The 15,642-nt window shown below is 39.8% G+C and overlaps 1 protein-coding gene across 9 annotated transcripts in view; it reads left to right on the top strand.

The window, feature by feature from the left end:
• Nucleotides 1–15,642, top strand: part of PCDH15 (protocadherin related 15) — a 608,113-nt gene that overhangs the window by 537,249 nt on the left and 55,222 nt on the right. For all 9 annotated transcript variants that reach the window (XM_035137543.2, XM_035137542.2, XM_035137532.2 and 6 more), the window contains one exon: nucleotides 1,443–1,570. In XM_035137543.2, the coding sequence (XP_034993434.1) occupies nucleotides 1,443–1,570 (128 nt within the window). The remainder of the gene's footprint in view (nucleotides 1–1,442; nucleotides 1,571–15,642) is intronic.

Here is a 15,642-nt window from a genome sequence, read left to right as displayed (position 1 = left end):
CCATTTTCTTATGAAGTTATAATTTTCCCAATGGTTGGACTTCAAAAGATGTCATATTGTTGACACCTTGGCCAATACAGGAAGTGGTGTGTTTCTGTTCCAGATACAGCTATGGAACTCTTTTCAATACGGTACTCAAAAAGAAAAGAGACCAAAATAATCAGGGTGACGGATATAAAGAAAACATGCCCCATATATAGCAGTATAAAACAGCCATAACTTGCCGTCATGGAAAAGAATCAACTCTGAAAGGAAATCATTTCTCACTGGCAAATGGGATTTCTTTCAGCAAACTGACTTCACTTTTTTCGACAATGTGTCAACTTCTTTGATTATGGAGTCTGAAAGTGATGTGGGGTTTTTTTTTGTCTGCGTGGTTTTTTTAGATTACTATGTACTTTTCATATTGATGTTCAGGCTTTGTGCTCTTGTGGCCCAAGGTTACCGGAAAGAAAGTTCTTTCAAATCTAAGATCTATTATGTGGCTGCAGTGAGTTTGGTATCCATTTTATTAGTACGATTACTCATATTCAGTTCACGCTGGGAACCAAATTGTAGTTGCAAATAAAAGGCTAGATTTCATTTGATTAGATGCCTCAGTCTTTTCCATTGATGATGTTAGAGTTCATAGCCATATTGTTTAACCTGCTACCTTGATATAATATGAGGTAACATTTCCCAGTCCTAAGAGATGCCTACCAAGACTTCCATATGACATAGAGTCATAAATACATGCTCTGACTAGTCCCACATCAGTCTCTTTGCTTTGTCTCACTAAACGCAAAGCCCACAAATCCTACCTCCTTGTGTCTTCTTCCACTCAATAATGGCTTCACTTTTACCACTTTGCTACCCTGCCCTCACTCCTTGTTGTGAAATGGTCTCTGTATGATTAACAACCCAACCATGTGAAATTCTGGTCTGTTTTCAGAATGAACTGCAGTCACTGCAATATCAGTGCCCTGTCATAACTGCTGGTTCATTTCAGAGAAAAGGTGGTATATACATTTAATAAATAATAATCATGTGCCACATTAGTAAAATATTGTGGCCCTTGAAGTTTGGATCTGTGCAGCAGAAAATAACTACCATGGCCATGCTCATATGCAGGGCAGTGATACCACCCAAAGTAATTTTGGAGCTAAAGAAAAGGACAAAGGAACACTTCACCTAAATGCCTTTGTAGGTATCATAGCAGCTACAACTTCAGAACTCCATGCAGTTGAGGAAACATCATATAATGGAGTTGCACAGGCCAGCCAATGTCGGCAGCAAGCCACTCTATGCAATGTGCACAGTGTACCTCTGCAGGCCTTTAGGATCAGGGCGTTAATGCTACAAATTAATTTCCTTCCATTATGTGTCTCTTTTCAGAAATGCCGATTACTTAAAAGCACTCAGTGTGTAGCCAAATTCTTCTAATTCCTTGTCTTTTACTTTAGGTAATACTGCCAAAGTGTTCATTGAAGTACAGGATGAAAATGACCATGCACCTGTCTTCACAAGGAAGCAATACATAGGAGGCGTGTCTGAAGATGCTAGAATGTTCGCTTCCGTGATGAAAGTGAAGGTGAGAATCACGTTAAACAAGCACATGGCTGAGGTCCAGAGTCCTGTATCTTGGATGTCTAAATATTGTATGTTCATTTGGATGTCCTCGAAAGGTGCAACTATGTAAAGCAAATTTGCCTGCCTATTCTAACACTTAGCTTCGAGTCTTAGCAGGATGCGAAGATGCCATTTGGTATGTATACAGATTTTTTTTGTTATTTATGGGTTTGAAGGTTTGCTTGTGAAAAGAAATTTCAGAACTGATTCAAAATTCACCTTAAAGACCAACTAAGTTTTACCTGAAGAATCTGAAGAAGTGTGCATGCACACGAAAGCTCATACCAAAATAAAAACTTAGTTGGTCTTTAAGGTGCTACTGAAGGAATTTTTTTATTTTACTTCGACCCAGACCAACACGGCTACCTACCTGTAACCAGAACTGATTCATTTACTGTACTCCTAAATACCGGTAATGAATTACAGCTATTCATTTATACTTACTATAATAATACATTATTATAGTATTATTATAGTATAATATAATTAAGACCATAATAATACTTTTTAAAGGCGTGCTTATGTGTCAGTCCTGATAGTCCATGCAGATGCACAGAGAGGAGGTACTAGGATTTTGGTACTGGCATGAGATTCTAACTGGTGGGCATGGGCTAGCCCATGGGAAATTGCAGCTACAATGCAGCAGCGGCTGCCACTACTGTTACATTGACTTGTCCTTTCTTATAGTTCCATATACAGTAGTAGCACTTGCCCTGGTGTCTTTGGTGGTGGCGGTGAGATAGGCACCAGAGGCATGGCAAGGAGCGTGAACGGCTGTCCCCAGTCTAGGAGCTTTTCTTTCCACCATCTTGTGATCCCTGAAGGAAAACCACTTTTCACATACCAATCCTGAATCATAAAATTAAAATTAAAATAAGGCTTTAATCCAAGCATCCTTAGTTGCATGTTAACACCATCAAAATCAGTAAGAGTTGCTTCAGAGAAGATGGCATGGATCCCAAGAACCATGAATGGTTAATTTCATGGAAAGGGATTTTTGTAAGCTTGACTCCCCTCCTTCTCCTGCTACAGCCATCTTTACCCCTTGAAAAGCCTCTCCAGAGAGTTGAAAATATTACAGGGGATATTGGGGAAGGAGGTGGGTCCGAATTGGGCAGAGGTCCTTTCCACTAAGGCTGCTGTCCAAAAATATTTTTGACTATTTTTCTATACATACAAAAGCATACAATTGCCCTAAAATCAGATTCAGTACTTGATGCTTGTATAGTTTTAAAAACTTGTATACCAAGGTGTTGAATTTGAAGGGAGTAGGGGGAAAGATAATGGGAAAAGTACCATATAAGCAAGTATGTTTATGATTACATGTGACTAGAAGTATTTGATCGAATACACTTATGTGTGTCCTTTTCTATCTTCTTCATCTTGCATTTTGTGCAGTCAACATGGGGAAGAATCTAAATTGCTGACAGGTTTATTGAAAAGTGTCCATGGATGCCTGGCCTGCCAAGAATTCTCTTATTTGGACCTGATTTAGGAAGCTAGAAATCTAATGGAGAATGACAGCAGTTTATTAAAGAGGCCCATTATTTCCCCTCAAGGTAGTTCTTCATAATGTTAACTCAGAGGTATTATGGTTAGGTTAGGTTAAGATTTAGAGGAGGGGAAGAAGTAAGCTCTCATCATTCATATTTTCTCACTGTCTCTGACAGTAGCAGCAGGAGAGAGGCCTATTTGGAGGAAAACTACAGAGTCCAGGAAAGCAAACCCTGAAATTAGAAAGGCTAAGCAGGAATCATTATAGTTTAAGAAGTGGGCAGAGGATATTAGGAGTACTTGATTATCCATAAATGTGCTATAGAAATGTACAATCATTGGATTGACTATAGTCAGAAGAATAAAAGTGCTCATACCACAGAGAATTAAACTACTGTTGTAATTTCTATTTACAGTCAATCTGTAATTATAATAAGTTGCCATAAAGAAACCCATCAGTTCCATCCTCTTGCTCACCAATGTAAATAGAATGAAGGCATTTCTTATCCACAGAAATGTGTTCCATTAACAAGAGATGGTTGAGCCAACTTTGGCTGAGTTCAATTGCAGCCCTATACAGGATTCACTTCAGTGGAACTTACATCTGAGTAGATATGCATAGAATTGCACTATTCTTGCGGCTACTCCCGAGTAAAGATGCTCCAGTCCGCTCTGTCTTTAAGAGTTTTATTTTGCATACTATTTAGAGTGCAGAGACATCAGAAAACATGACTGCCTAGTCGCTCTCAGAATCCGGCAATGCCGCCTTCTGGTTTCTGGTCCAACATAAGAGCTTGGGGACCCCAAAACACCTCCCCTTCACCCTACGTCGGGGCGCGGCCTCAAACCGGGTGCCGGAAGGGGCTGCGTCCCATCTCCCCTTCGTTGGCTGTGACGTTGCTGTGACTCTGCTGCGTCGCTGAGCCTTCCTTCCTCTACTGGCTGTCTGAGTCGGTGCAAGGGCTCAGTAGCATCTTGGAGCCCTCCCTCCATACTGCTCCCTCCTGACCTGCTGCTGACGCTATCGCTGAGCGAAGTGCTGGTCAGGATGACTGAGAGAGGCTCCCTGTAAGGAGTCCCCCTGACAATTAGCAAAAGCCCAACTATCATCTCATAAGTCACAAAGGTGGGCAATGGCATCTTACTATAGTGGGTTTTGTTCATTTGTTTGTTTTATTTTAGATTTATGACTGCTTCATTCTGTATCTAACTGTCACCCAACTTTCTTTTTAACCCTAAAATAATGATATTGATTATGAACCATATCATGCCTCTAATGTTGGTCACTGTATTATCTACTGCTTTCTGCCCTTTAATACCAGTTGCTGAGTACCACAAGTGAGGAGAGCACTATTACACACAGGTCCTACTTGTGGGATACCCATAGGCATTTAGTTGGCCATTGTGAGTACAAAATGCTGGATTAGGTGAGCCTCTTAAATTCTGTCTAATTTTTGACCTCTTACATCTGACCTTCCACATTTTACCTTATACATTTACAGAATTTAGCACTCTAATCCTAAATTTGTTTACCAAAGGAATAAACCCTTCTGAGCTCAGTGAGACTCACTTTTGAATAACCATTCTTAAAATTGCACTGAAAGTAAATAATCCAATATATAGGTTGACTTATTCCATCCCAGAAGCCATTAGAGTAAAAAAAGAGAGAGAGATTTTGAATCAACCATTCAAACAGCAATCACAAAACAACCTTAACTGTACATATATTCCATGTTTATACAAAAATCATCATAACTTCGTTTATTTAGGGAAAAGAAGATCAATTTACCTGATCCGTGAAGTGCATTTTCCAAGTGCACTTTCCCCCCTTCCTAACAGTAAGTCTTTAAGAATGAGTCTTACTGTAAAAAGTAACTATTAAATGCAATGTTTATTGTTAAGTTTTATGTAACTAGACTACAAAAATAGTGTTCTCAGAAATGAAAAGGGGCACTTCTGGCTTAAAATTTCTTTAAAGTTCTACATTGTAATTTAGGGTTCTGAATTTCATAATTGTCCTCATTAAATTGGAGAAAGCAGTATGCTTAAAATCAAGTCAAGCTTTTTCAACTAATGTCACTTTGACTCTGAAGTTTAAAAATTGTGTTCCGGTTTCCGCCTGCAGGAATGGCGGACCTGTTTTCCATCTCTCTGACCTTCGTAAGGAATTTGGCGGTTGCTAGGGGAGTAAATGGCAACCCCCTACCCTCTCCGGGGGTTACGGAGAGGGGCCGCTGGCCCGCGATGCCCCCAGACCCACTCCGACTGTTTTTGGAGTGGGGGGAGCTTGGGCTGAGCACTTACGAGGGCCAGGACTCCCGGACGCTAATCTGCATGGCGGGGATTTCCATGGTTAAAGAAGATAATTAGGCTTAAATCTATGGACATACTTCAGAAGGAGGGGAAGAAGCGCTGTTTACTGCTGAGAAATTTATGCTGCTGAAAGGAGAGGAGTCAAAGATTGTACTGCATCTGGAAGAAGGATTGATGGGGACGGAGCGATAAGGGAAGCGAGTTTTTATTTTTTATTTCCTTCATATTGTTGCCTCGTACCTTCCCGGACGCGATGTCCTGGCTTGTTTGGAGTGAAAGAGAAGCAAAAGACTGTGTGAGTTGAACTTTATAACTGTTGTTACTGAGCATATTTTTTTAAAGATGTGGAGTTGCCGATGAGAAAAGCCTCCCCCTAGTCGGGCGGAAGGAGTTCTGGACGCGCTCGGAGGATTTATGAGTTGTGACGCACTTTAAATTGGAGCAGCGACCTGAAGCTAAGTTCAGCTATAGGGCAAGGAGATCCATTAATTTACCAAGAGTTTATGGTATGATGTTTGGGTCTCCTGCCTGAAAAAGCTGTAAATTCTATAATGATCGTGAATCTTCATGGCTATGAGAGAAAGCGAAAGTGATTTGAGCTTTTTGAGATGGCGCTGCTTCGGGCTGCTTCGACGCAACAAGGAGCTCCATTAAGAAGATTTATGGGGAGGCTGGACTGATTAACTCACACAGGAGAAAGAACATCTGTGAAACGTTGTTTGATATTTATCTCAGCGGCTGGGAAACAATCGGATGAAAGTGGAAAACATCTATGTGACTGTAAGGGGAAGATCTGGATTATTATGAACTTGGAGGACGATTTGAACTTTAGAAAAAAGACGGCAGTGGACAGTTGCGAGGAATTCCCAATTTCTTGAAGCATGGGAACCCAAATAAAAAATTCTTTAGATGATTTGGCATAACATTCGGTTTGATTGATATATATATGTGTATAATTTGAAATATTGAATGTGATATAATTGGTTTTAATTGGAAAATTAATAAAAATATTTTTAAAAAAAATGCTTTCATTTGAATGTAAAAGCAAGTCATGGCATTGTAAATTTAACAGCAAAGATCATTAAATGTGCACGCTTTAAAATAAGATGGAAGGGAAAAGGTACTTGATCTTTTAATGTGCAAGAGGGATGCTCCAAAACTTTGCTGACGTATGGATGTTTCCTTCTTATTGCCATTACTATGAGTTTCTCAGCAGTAAAACAGCAGGTCATTGACAATGATAAATCTAGGCAAAAAAATGAATACAACCAATTAGGAAACATAGGCATTGCCGCAAATTTGTGGGGAGTTTTAACTCTTCCAAAGCTTTCATATAGTGCATTCTGAATAGAGCTGTTAACCCTCATTTATCAATTGGGATATGTATTCATTTAGGAAAAAGAAATGATAAAATACAGTTAGTCTGGAAGTCCCTTCTGTTGAATTTCCGCAGATGGTTTTTATTTAATTGATGACAAAGTCACAAATTTTGAAATAATTATTTGTACTGATTAAGATTTGCCTTCCATAATTATTATTTTTTAAATCATACTTCACAACAGGTAAAACATCTCTGCATTCAGACATAGAAACATAGCAAGTAAAAGTATTCACAAATACTACAATCATCACTAGTATTTTATCAGGGTAACTGAGGCACGGGAGTCAGTTTTACAGCATTGTTAGCCTGGGAAATGAGACTGTGTAGCACTGGATATTCAGTCCATGGTTACAGATCTGTAGGAATTTAGCATACTGGGTTAAATGCCTATTTCCAAAATGCCTGTCTCTTGTTGCACAGCTATTTTACTTCAAGTTAAAAAGTTGCAAGAACTTCTTTATTCTTGCAGTAGGCAGTATTATGATGAATGCACAAGGGAGATCTGCTGAGTAAGAAGGTATCATTTTAACATTGTCTGTTTTCTAGTAGATTTGTACTTTGGAGACTAACGAAAGTATATTTTTTTAAAAAAAGCCAAACTGAGATCAAGAAACCCAGAATTAAAGGGGACTGGGAAGAAACAATACAGAGCAAGGTGACACACTGAAGAAGTGAAACCATTTATGATGAAGGGCGGTATGAAAGACAAATGGAGGCTGTAGCTGCCTCACCTGAGAAAAGGAATGAGGGTGCATTGTGTGATTCATGACCCTTGCTGGGAATTTTAGGGGCAAAAGATGGATTGGGTTTAAGAAAAATGTCCAGAGTGGCAACTGGCAAAAAAGCAGGGGAAAAAGAATGCTTGGAGACAAAAAATATTCTGGAAGAAATTGTAGCCGCTTGGAAGAAAAGCAGCTGGGCATGTGGGGCAAGTATTCAGCAAGTGATAGAATTCCTATGCAGACAAGTCAAAGCTCAAACAGGACACTAGCTGAACAGCAATAGAGAGTATTGCTATTGGTAAAAGACAAAAGGTCAGGTTTCTGCCATCCATGAATTAGTCAACCTGGACACTTCTTAATGCCTTCCTGAAAAGCCCCAAGTCACCAGACCAGATACCACCACCAGCTGCATAGTTCCAGCTCCTAACCCCAAATTCCAGAGGGGAAATATCACAAAGACACAAGGCTCCTCCCAACTACCTTTCTGTTGAGCATCTATGATTATTTGTCCTCATGATGCTTTTCAGGTAGCCATATGCAATCCTGCTTTCAAGGGGAGGAAGAAAAAACTGTGTTGCAAGCAGTGCTACAATGTTGGAAACAGCCTTGAGTTCTGAATAAACACACTTAAAAGTGCCCTGTAAGTCATTGAATAAATTTTAATTGAAAAGCACTATAAAATGTTCCGAATCAATTTCTTGCATTTTTATTTTGCATCTAGTGAGCCCTCTTGGAGTAAAAAGTTTGGGCCTTTGGTATGGAATGCATTTCAAGTTTTCAAGTGTGTGATTTATACAAAGTTAGAAAGACATGCTCTTTAGGCTTGTGCACACTTCAAGTCAGTATAAACAATTTTCACTATAATTAGTGTCACTTTAATAGTCCTGGATGATTTAGTTATTGTAGTTATTAAGTTTTCGGGTAGCAATTTATGTGCATCATCTCAAATGTGCCACAGCTGCATCCTTGTAAATTGATCTTCACTTGCCACAGATGTGTGTGTGTCTGTTTTGTCACAAATTCATGAAAAATGACTTCAGTCTGATGAGCAATAATCTAAGTAGAAATTAATCCCTGAAGTTATTAATTCTAAAAATTGTGTTATATAGCCTTAATGTCTGTGCAATAATTGTAGGCTCCTATTTGTCACATATAAATATAATAACAAACCAGAAATACAGCTCTTTATATGGCATTATTTAATCTCTCCTGCTAAATATTATTTGAACTAAGCAAATAAACAAAAATTCTCAACAAGTGCAATTAAATTAAAATGGAACAAAAATAAAATTGGGGGGGGGGTTATGTTGGAGTATAAAATAAAAGCAGATCTGTTGCTGTGTCTTTTAGTGGTGCAGATTTGGCCACAGGTCTAATACTGATTATTCAGTTTATTTTTTGATAAAGAAACCAAAGGGAAGAAGTGAAAACAATGCCTTATGAAAATGTTCTTTGTAAAAAATAAAGATAAAAATGGGAAGGCTCATAGGAACCAACTCCTGGCGGTTGTGGGGGCTGGGCTCCCCCAAAGTTGGTGGACACTCCAATTCAAATTGTGTGTGCGCTAGGGTAAGGCCTTTTTTTACAGTCTCATTTCCCTGTATCATAATTTGATGAGCTTTCATTAAAGATTAGATAAAATCTTACTTTCAACGAGATTTGATAAAAATCAAACACCTCATGCACAAAATGATTTTAAAAAAATTATCAGTTTTTTGACCATTTTTGAAGTCACTGTAAGCAGATATAAAATTGAACCCAAGCTTTAGAGTCACATATATACAACATTATATAGGGTCATCAAACACACAAGGAAGCTTTTTTTAGCTGCAGTAACAGTATAGACGCCGCTAGAGGACGATGTTTTGCTACCTCTCCTGTAGGTTCTTTCCCCAGCATGTCCGGCAGGGTCTGCTGGCTGAGTTTTGAGGTCCCAAAAAGGGGCTTTTACATTGCGCAGGTGTGACATTTGTATGCCCTATGTTGCTAAGAACACTCCCCATTGTGGAATGTGGTGTGTCCAAATTTGATACGAAATATATATAGAATTGTTAATACAATTTTATGAAATGGTAAAACAGCATACAAAAAAACAAAAATAGCCCAAGTGTTATTCTTTGAACCATCAGTTTACAAAAGTTCAAAGATCAGCAATGGCAGGGAGAAATGGTTTCTCTAGATTTTAACATTAATTTCAAATGGAAACTGTTTGTCAGTGCTGGAGCAAAGCATACTTGCACCATTAATCAACACCTTGCTTCAGCAAAGAAACAATTGGGATGTCACCTTAAGCTCCTGATAGTTCCTTTGATGTCCTGTGGTTGCCTGCCTCATACCTGGTACCCTGTAGGATGGCAAATGTAGGACCCATGGGTGATGGGTGTGACTTACCCAGATACAGACTTGCAGGCCTAGTGGGGAGGCCTAGTGGCCAGGGTGCCCCACCCTGATATCGAGATAGAGTTTTGCTATAAAAAGTGAGTCATCAACAGAATGAGTTGCTTTAGAATTGTATCTATCTTTTCTTGACAACCTTTGTTATAATTCCATTTCTTTAGAAATTTCACATTAGAACAGCTGTTCCCTTTTTACTATCATTCTAAGGCCAAATGTTACACTATGCATTTTTGTGGTGAATAAGTAAATTAAATATAAACCAGCAATAATTGCAGCTATTAATCTATGGGATTCGAAGCCTGAGATTTACTTAATATGATATGATTTTAGTGCTTTGCATATCAATTGTGTTTTCACATACCTTTTGTTTCCCCCCACATTATATAGTCCTCTCTCTTCACTCTTCCCAATGCCTTAATTTTGCTCTAAAAGAATAATTAATGCATGTTATCTTGTGGGTGATTAATTAAAGGAGTGAGCTTTCAGTTCAATACTGTTGTCATGTTGCTTCACTGCTTTCCTGAGCATTAACATCTGGTAATGACATGGCATAAAGGTAAAGGTAAAGGGACCCCTGACCATTAGGTCCAGTCGTGACCGACTCTGGGGTTGCGCGCTCATCTCGCATTATTGGCCGAGGGAGCCGGCGTATAGCTTCCAGGTCATGTGGCCAGCATGACAAAGCCGCTGCTGGCAAACCAGAGCAGCACATGGAAACACCGTTTACCTTCCCGCTGTAGCGGTTCCTATTTATCTACTATTTATCTACTCCTATTTATCTGACGTGCTTTCGAACTGCTAGGTTGGCAGGAGCTGGGACCAAGCAACGGGAGCTCACCCCGTCACAGGGATTCGAACCGCCGACTTTCTGATCAGCAAGCCCTAGGCTCAGTGGTTTAACCACAGCGCCACCTGGGTCCCACAATGACATGGCATACTGGCATTGTTTAATTTTTGCCCAGTTTTTTTATATATCATTTCTCCTGACCTCACGAGGCATAACAGGAAACCAAAATATGTTCTTTATATTATTCCATTTTTATTTTGAAAAAAGGCACTAGTTTTCTTAAACCCAGCGTTGCCGTATTTCAAAAAGGGGAAATCTGGACACAAAAGTTATCAAGGTGTTGTTGTTGTTGCTGCTGCTGCTGCTGCTGCTGCTGTTTGTTTGTTTGTTTGCAAAATCTCAACAACAAAAAATGATGTTTTTAAGCTATGTCCAGATTTCCCTAGACATTAAAGAGATTTCCACCTGGGGGCGCTGTTTCCGATGGATGGCAGCCCTAGTCAAACCATATTCCTGGCAACACTAAGGTTGCAATTTGAGACTTATCAGTAGCCTTGGGTTCCTCTTATGCCCTTGCACAGGTGAGGAGCAGGCCTGTTTATACTAGGTACATGGTGGTAGCTTGCAAGTAGTGGTGTGTGGACAGTGGTTCAGTTGCATCATGGCCAGGGATGGCCATGCCCCAGGAGCCAATCAGTGACACCAGTGGAATCTAAGGACAGGGAGCACACCAGAGGGATAAATGTTTCCCTTTGGTTTACTCCTGCACCATAATTGTGGGTCTGATTCCGAGGCTTTGGGATTGCTGTCACCAGTCTCCTTACTCACCCTCCCTATATTAGATGGTTCTAATTATTGCTATGGACAGGTGTTGCCCATATATATTACACACACACACACACACAGGAAGAGATGGGAAGTAAGCCATGGGGCTAGCTGTCCATGAAAATGCAAAAGTATACAGTCTCGCCAATTTGGTATAATAAGCAAATTGCAGCAGAGGAATGGGTAACAGGGCATAGATGAGACCAAATGTAGTCATGTGTATTTCATCATCATGTCAGTTTATTGTGACCATGCCTTTACACAAATATCTACACAACAATAATTTAAAAATATTAAAATTCATTACATACCATTCCAACAAAACCTTCATCCCACAGAACAGGAAGGGGGGGGGGGAACAGCAACAAATTAATCAGACGAAGAAGGGGCCTTTACTTTGTCATCCAGAAATCTTTCCCTGGCTTTCATGGCCTTCGTCACAAAGACTGCAACCACGTGGGTAATCCGTGGGTTAGCATCAATTAACAAAAATTTTAGTCTATCTTCAGGATTAATTATAGAGTTGGGTATGATTTGAAGAATAACATCTCTAAAGCCCAAATAAATGGGACAATAGAGGAGGTAATGTATGAGATCCTCTTTAATTTTCATGGAGCAAGGGCATAACCAGTGCTCTACCAGGGTTTTTGTAAATCTACCGGTCAGGTATGCAGTTGGCAATGTTTGAAACTGGGCCATAGTGAAAGCTCTCTGAAGGGTGGGATCAGTGATATCCACCAAAAAAATGGCACAAATTTTGCTTTTATTTGGGGAAACCAGTAGGAAAACCCAGAATTTCTTATATTCATGGTGTCTAAAAAGGCATCTTTATCATGGATCCATTCCCAAATTTTATCAGGGCTCCACAGTTTAAGAGTATTAAACTCGGGTAGATTGTTTCTGGATAGGATATCTAGAAGGTTTTGACGCCAAGCAGTATTATGTTGTAGAGATACAAAGGCTTGTTTAGCCAATGTTCAAGGCATTCGCGAGGTTGATGAAAAAACACAGTGTATTTCTATTTTGTTATAATTGGGAGTAAGTGGCAGTGGCTGAACAAAAAGTATTGTTTTAAAAGAGAAGAATTCCAGGTTATAGTAGAAATACCGCATTTTGAACTTTGAGCTAGACTTCTAAGACACTCTTAAGAAGCTATAGCTTCATGAAATTCTTTCTGATGTTGCAATAAAAATGATACCAGAAAGTTAAGAGGTGATACAGTTTGTCTATGTCACTTTAGAAATGCATTGCACAATTATTTCGCTTTTATTGAGTCTGTGAGGACTACTGTACTGACCCTTCTCTGTGGACTCAGCAAAACATTGCTCAGGGCCTGAAGACTGCTGGAAATTTATCATTTTATTAGCAGTGACGGCCATCAGTTGCTACCCATTTCTTTTTCTCCTTTTAAGAAAGCGAACTTGAGTCAAACTAGCTACTTAAAGCGAGGAGGGGGACGGATAAACTATCATCAGTCCTTTTGTGCACTGCAGCCTTCCTCATAGGGTCATTCTTAATTTTAGTTCTAATATACTGAAGGGGCTCATGAAACGAATAGGCTTTCCTAGTCAACATTAGCTCCACTAAAGCAGATGGCAAATTCAGATGTTTTCAATCACAGTTTCCGGCAAAATATAATAGCTTTTAAAACATGATCACTTTTCTCCCTGCAGGAACTGACAGCTTGATGTATATTTTCTGTTTTAAAAGCTACATCTGCTGTCCCAGTTTTTTTTAACACTTTGACATTAGTGGCTTGTCTCACACATATATTTGTGAGTAAATTTGTTCCCACATTTAGATATTCTTTATACTCTTCTTTTTGCCTTGCTTTGATCCCAGTTAAAATACCACTTGTTTCCATAATTGTATTGTGACTATCTTGGTTGTCTTAATCGGTGGTTTTCCTGTTATAAATTCCTGATAACTTTTTCTTCTTCTGAGTAATCTTATTGATCCACAAGGATGACTCATCTGCAAGTGTATGTCCTCCAAGAGCAAACACTAAACACATCCCTGTAAGCTTCAATGCTAATACTGTATATGTATTTTACAATAAGTGTCTGGGTGGTATTTAATACTGTACTTTCAAATTCTGAGTTCCACATGCTCACCTTGTTTCAACTCTGTTGAGATTAGGTTTCTCCCACCTCTGCATTATAAAGAGAGCATTGGAACCTGCTGTATTTGCAGGTTGAAAATAAGAGTAGTATTGGAGACATATTTTGTGTTCTTGGATGTTTGCTTCACTGAGACGTGATTCAGGCAGCCACATAAAGGTTCCTGGCCATTTGGATTGGGTAATGGGAACATGGGGCCCTAATGTGGGGTTAAAACATCAGTGGCTTAAAGCCCAAGTGCATAGAGGCAGCTCCACATTATCATGTGTTTTATGTGCATTTATATTAGGGGTGTGCATCTCCAACGTTCAAGAGACTGCGGTCTACTCCCACTATAAAGAAACTGGCAGTAATCTACCACAGTTGTTGAGCTTGGGGGGGGGGTTCAGGTTTCCCGCAATCGACTGTGATTGACCAAGGACCCCCCCCCAAAAAAAAGATTGACCTGTAGATCGTGATCAAACTGTTGGACATCCTAGAAATATAAGATTCAGTTCAGACCCTAATTTGGCACTTCAGAAAACAGTCCAAAGCACTTGGGAGGTTGCCCAGTTCAACTTGAGGTCTAAGTCCTGAGCCACTTTGGCAAAGCAAACAAACAAACAAGGCTTTGTCTCCCCTCCTCACACACTGCAATTTACTATTGGGACATCTTGATAAAACTATAACTTTTCTCCCTTTTGGTAGAAGTAGATGGAAGTTGCAGGTATACTAGTCCCTCAGGAACAGATTAAACCTGCCAAATAAGTCCAGGGCTATTGCAATGGATACCTTGGAAGTTGTTATTTTTAAAAAATGAAATGTCAATAACTTCCCGCTCCCAGCAGAATTGCATAAAATTTCTAGGCATAGTAGCCCTTCCTTGTAAGATGAAGCTGTCAAATTTCAGAAGTATAGTTGCATTGTTTTTTTGACAAGGGCAGTATTTACTGTTTTGTGGTTGATGATTCTTTCCTGATCTAGTGTTTTGTGGGCAATTGGCCCCTCTCCCAGCAATGCTGTTTAATATACCTCTGCTCCACTCCACCTTAGTCTTTCCCTTATACAAAGGCAAGCATCACTAACTTCACTTTTATCAGACACTTGTCTGTAGTCGGGAAAAGGGTCATATTGCTATGTGACGTTGACATTTTTAAGCAGAAACCAAGCCAATACCTATGTAACCTTCCCAATTCCTAAGCATGGCTGAGGAAGTGGGCCACAGGATCACATGCTCCTCTCCTCCGGCCTCTTCCCTTTCTGACATAAATTCACCTCACCTTCTCCCTTGCCACTGAAAACTTTGGATATCAGTTCCCGCCTTAGCCATGCCTAATACTTACCAGGATTTGAAATTAACCAATATAAAAAGATGGGGATCATTTCATCAGCACCAGCCCCTTTCTGTTAGCCTGCACATGGCGTTGTTTGTTTCAGTTGACAACCCACACAGCCTGGTTGCACATATGGATTAGTTTTACAACAGTCTGTATTTTGGAGGACGCATCATCGCAGGGCAAAAAAACAACAGAAACAGAAGCACATTCCATCTCTGCTTCGGCCCACTGCCACTTCTCTTTCATCTTGACAATTCGGTGATTAGGTCCTGATTGATTGCATGTCTATGCAAACAGTGTTAGTAGATCAGTTTTCATTATTTGGAACACTTGGTTAAAGATGCCATATCTTCAAGAGATAATTGCTGATGAATTGCGTTAATCTAACGACAGTGGCTGCAATCCAGAACATCCCATTAGGCCATTTGTCAGCACTTCTGCACATGTGGTAAATGGGCACATTCTCTCCTCCCCCCCCCCCCCCCCCGTTGAAACTCTTCACGCTGTGTCAAAGGCTGTTCCTGAAGTTCATCCAAGTTTTGCAAGCAGTTTATTGAATGATGCGGAGGCTGGAAAGTTATCAAACATGCTTTAAAATGTCTGGATGTTTTTGTTTAATCAGCTGGCCGCTAAAGGTTGATGGAAGGCATACCTCGGGAGGAGGGAGTTCCAACTCCCT

The sequence above is a fragment of the Zootoca vivipara genome, chromosome 5 (genome assembly GCF_963506605.1).
Source record: "Zootoca vivipara chromosome 5, rZooViv1.1, whole genome shotgun sequence".
In the NCBI taxonomy this organism is placed as follows: Eukaryota; Metazoa; Chordata; class Lepidosauria; order Squamata; family Lacertidae; genus Zootoca; species Zootoca vivipara.
Note: the sequence above shows the minus strand (reverse complement) of the source record. Positions and strands in the feature narration are given on the sequence as shown.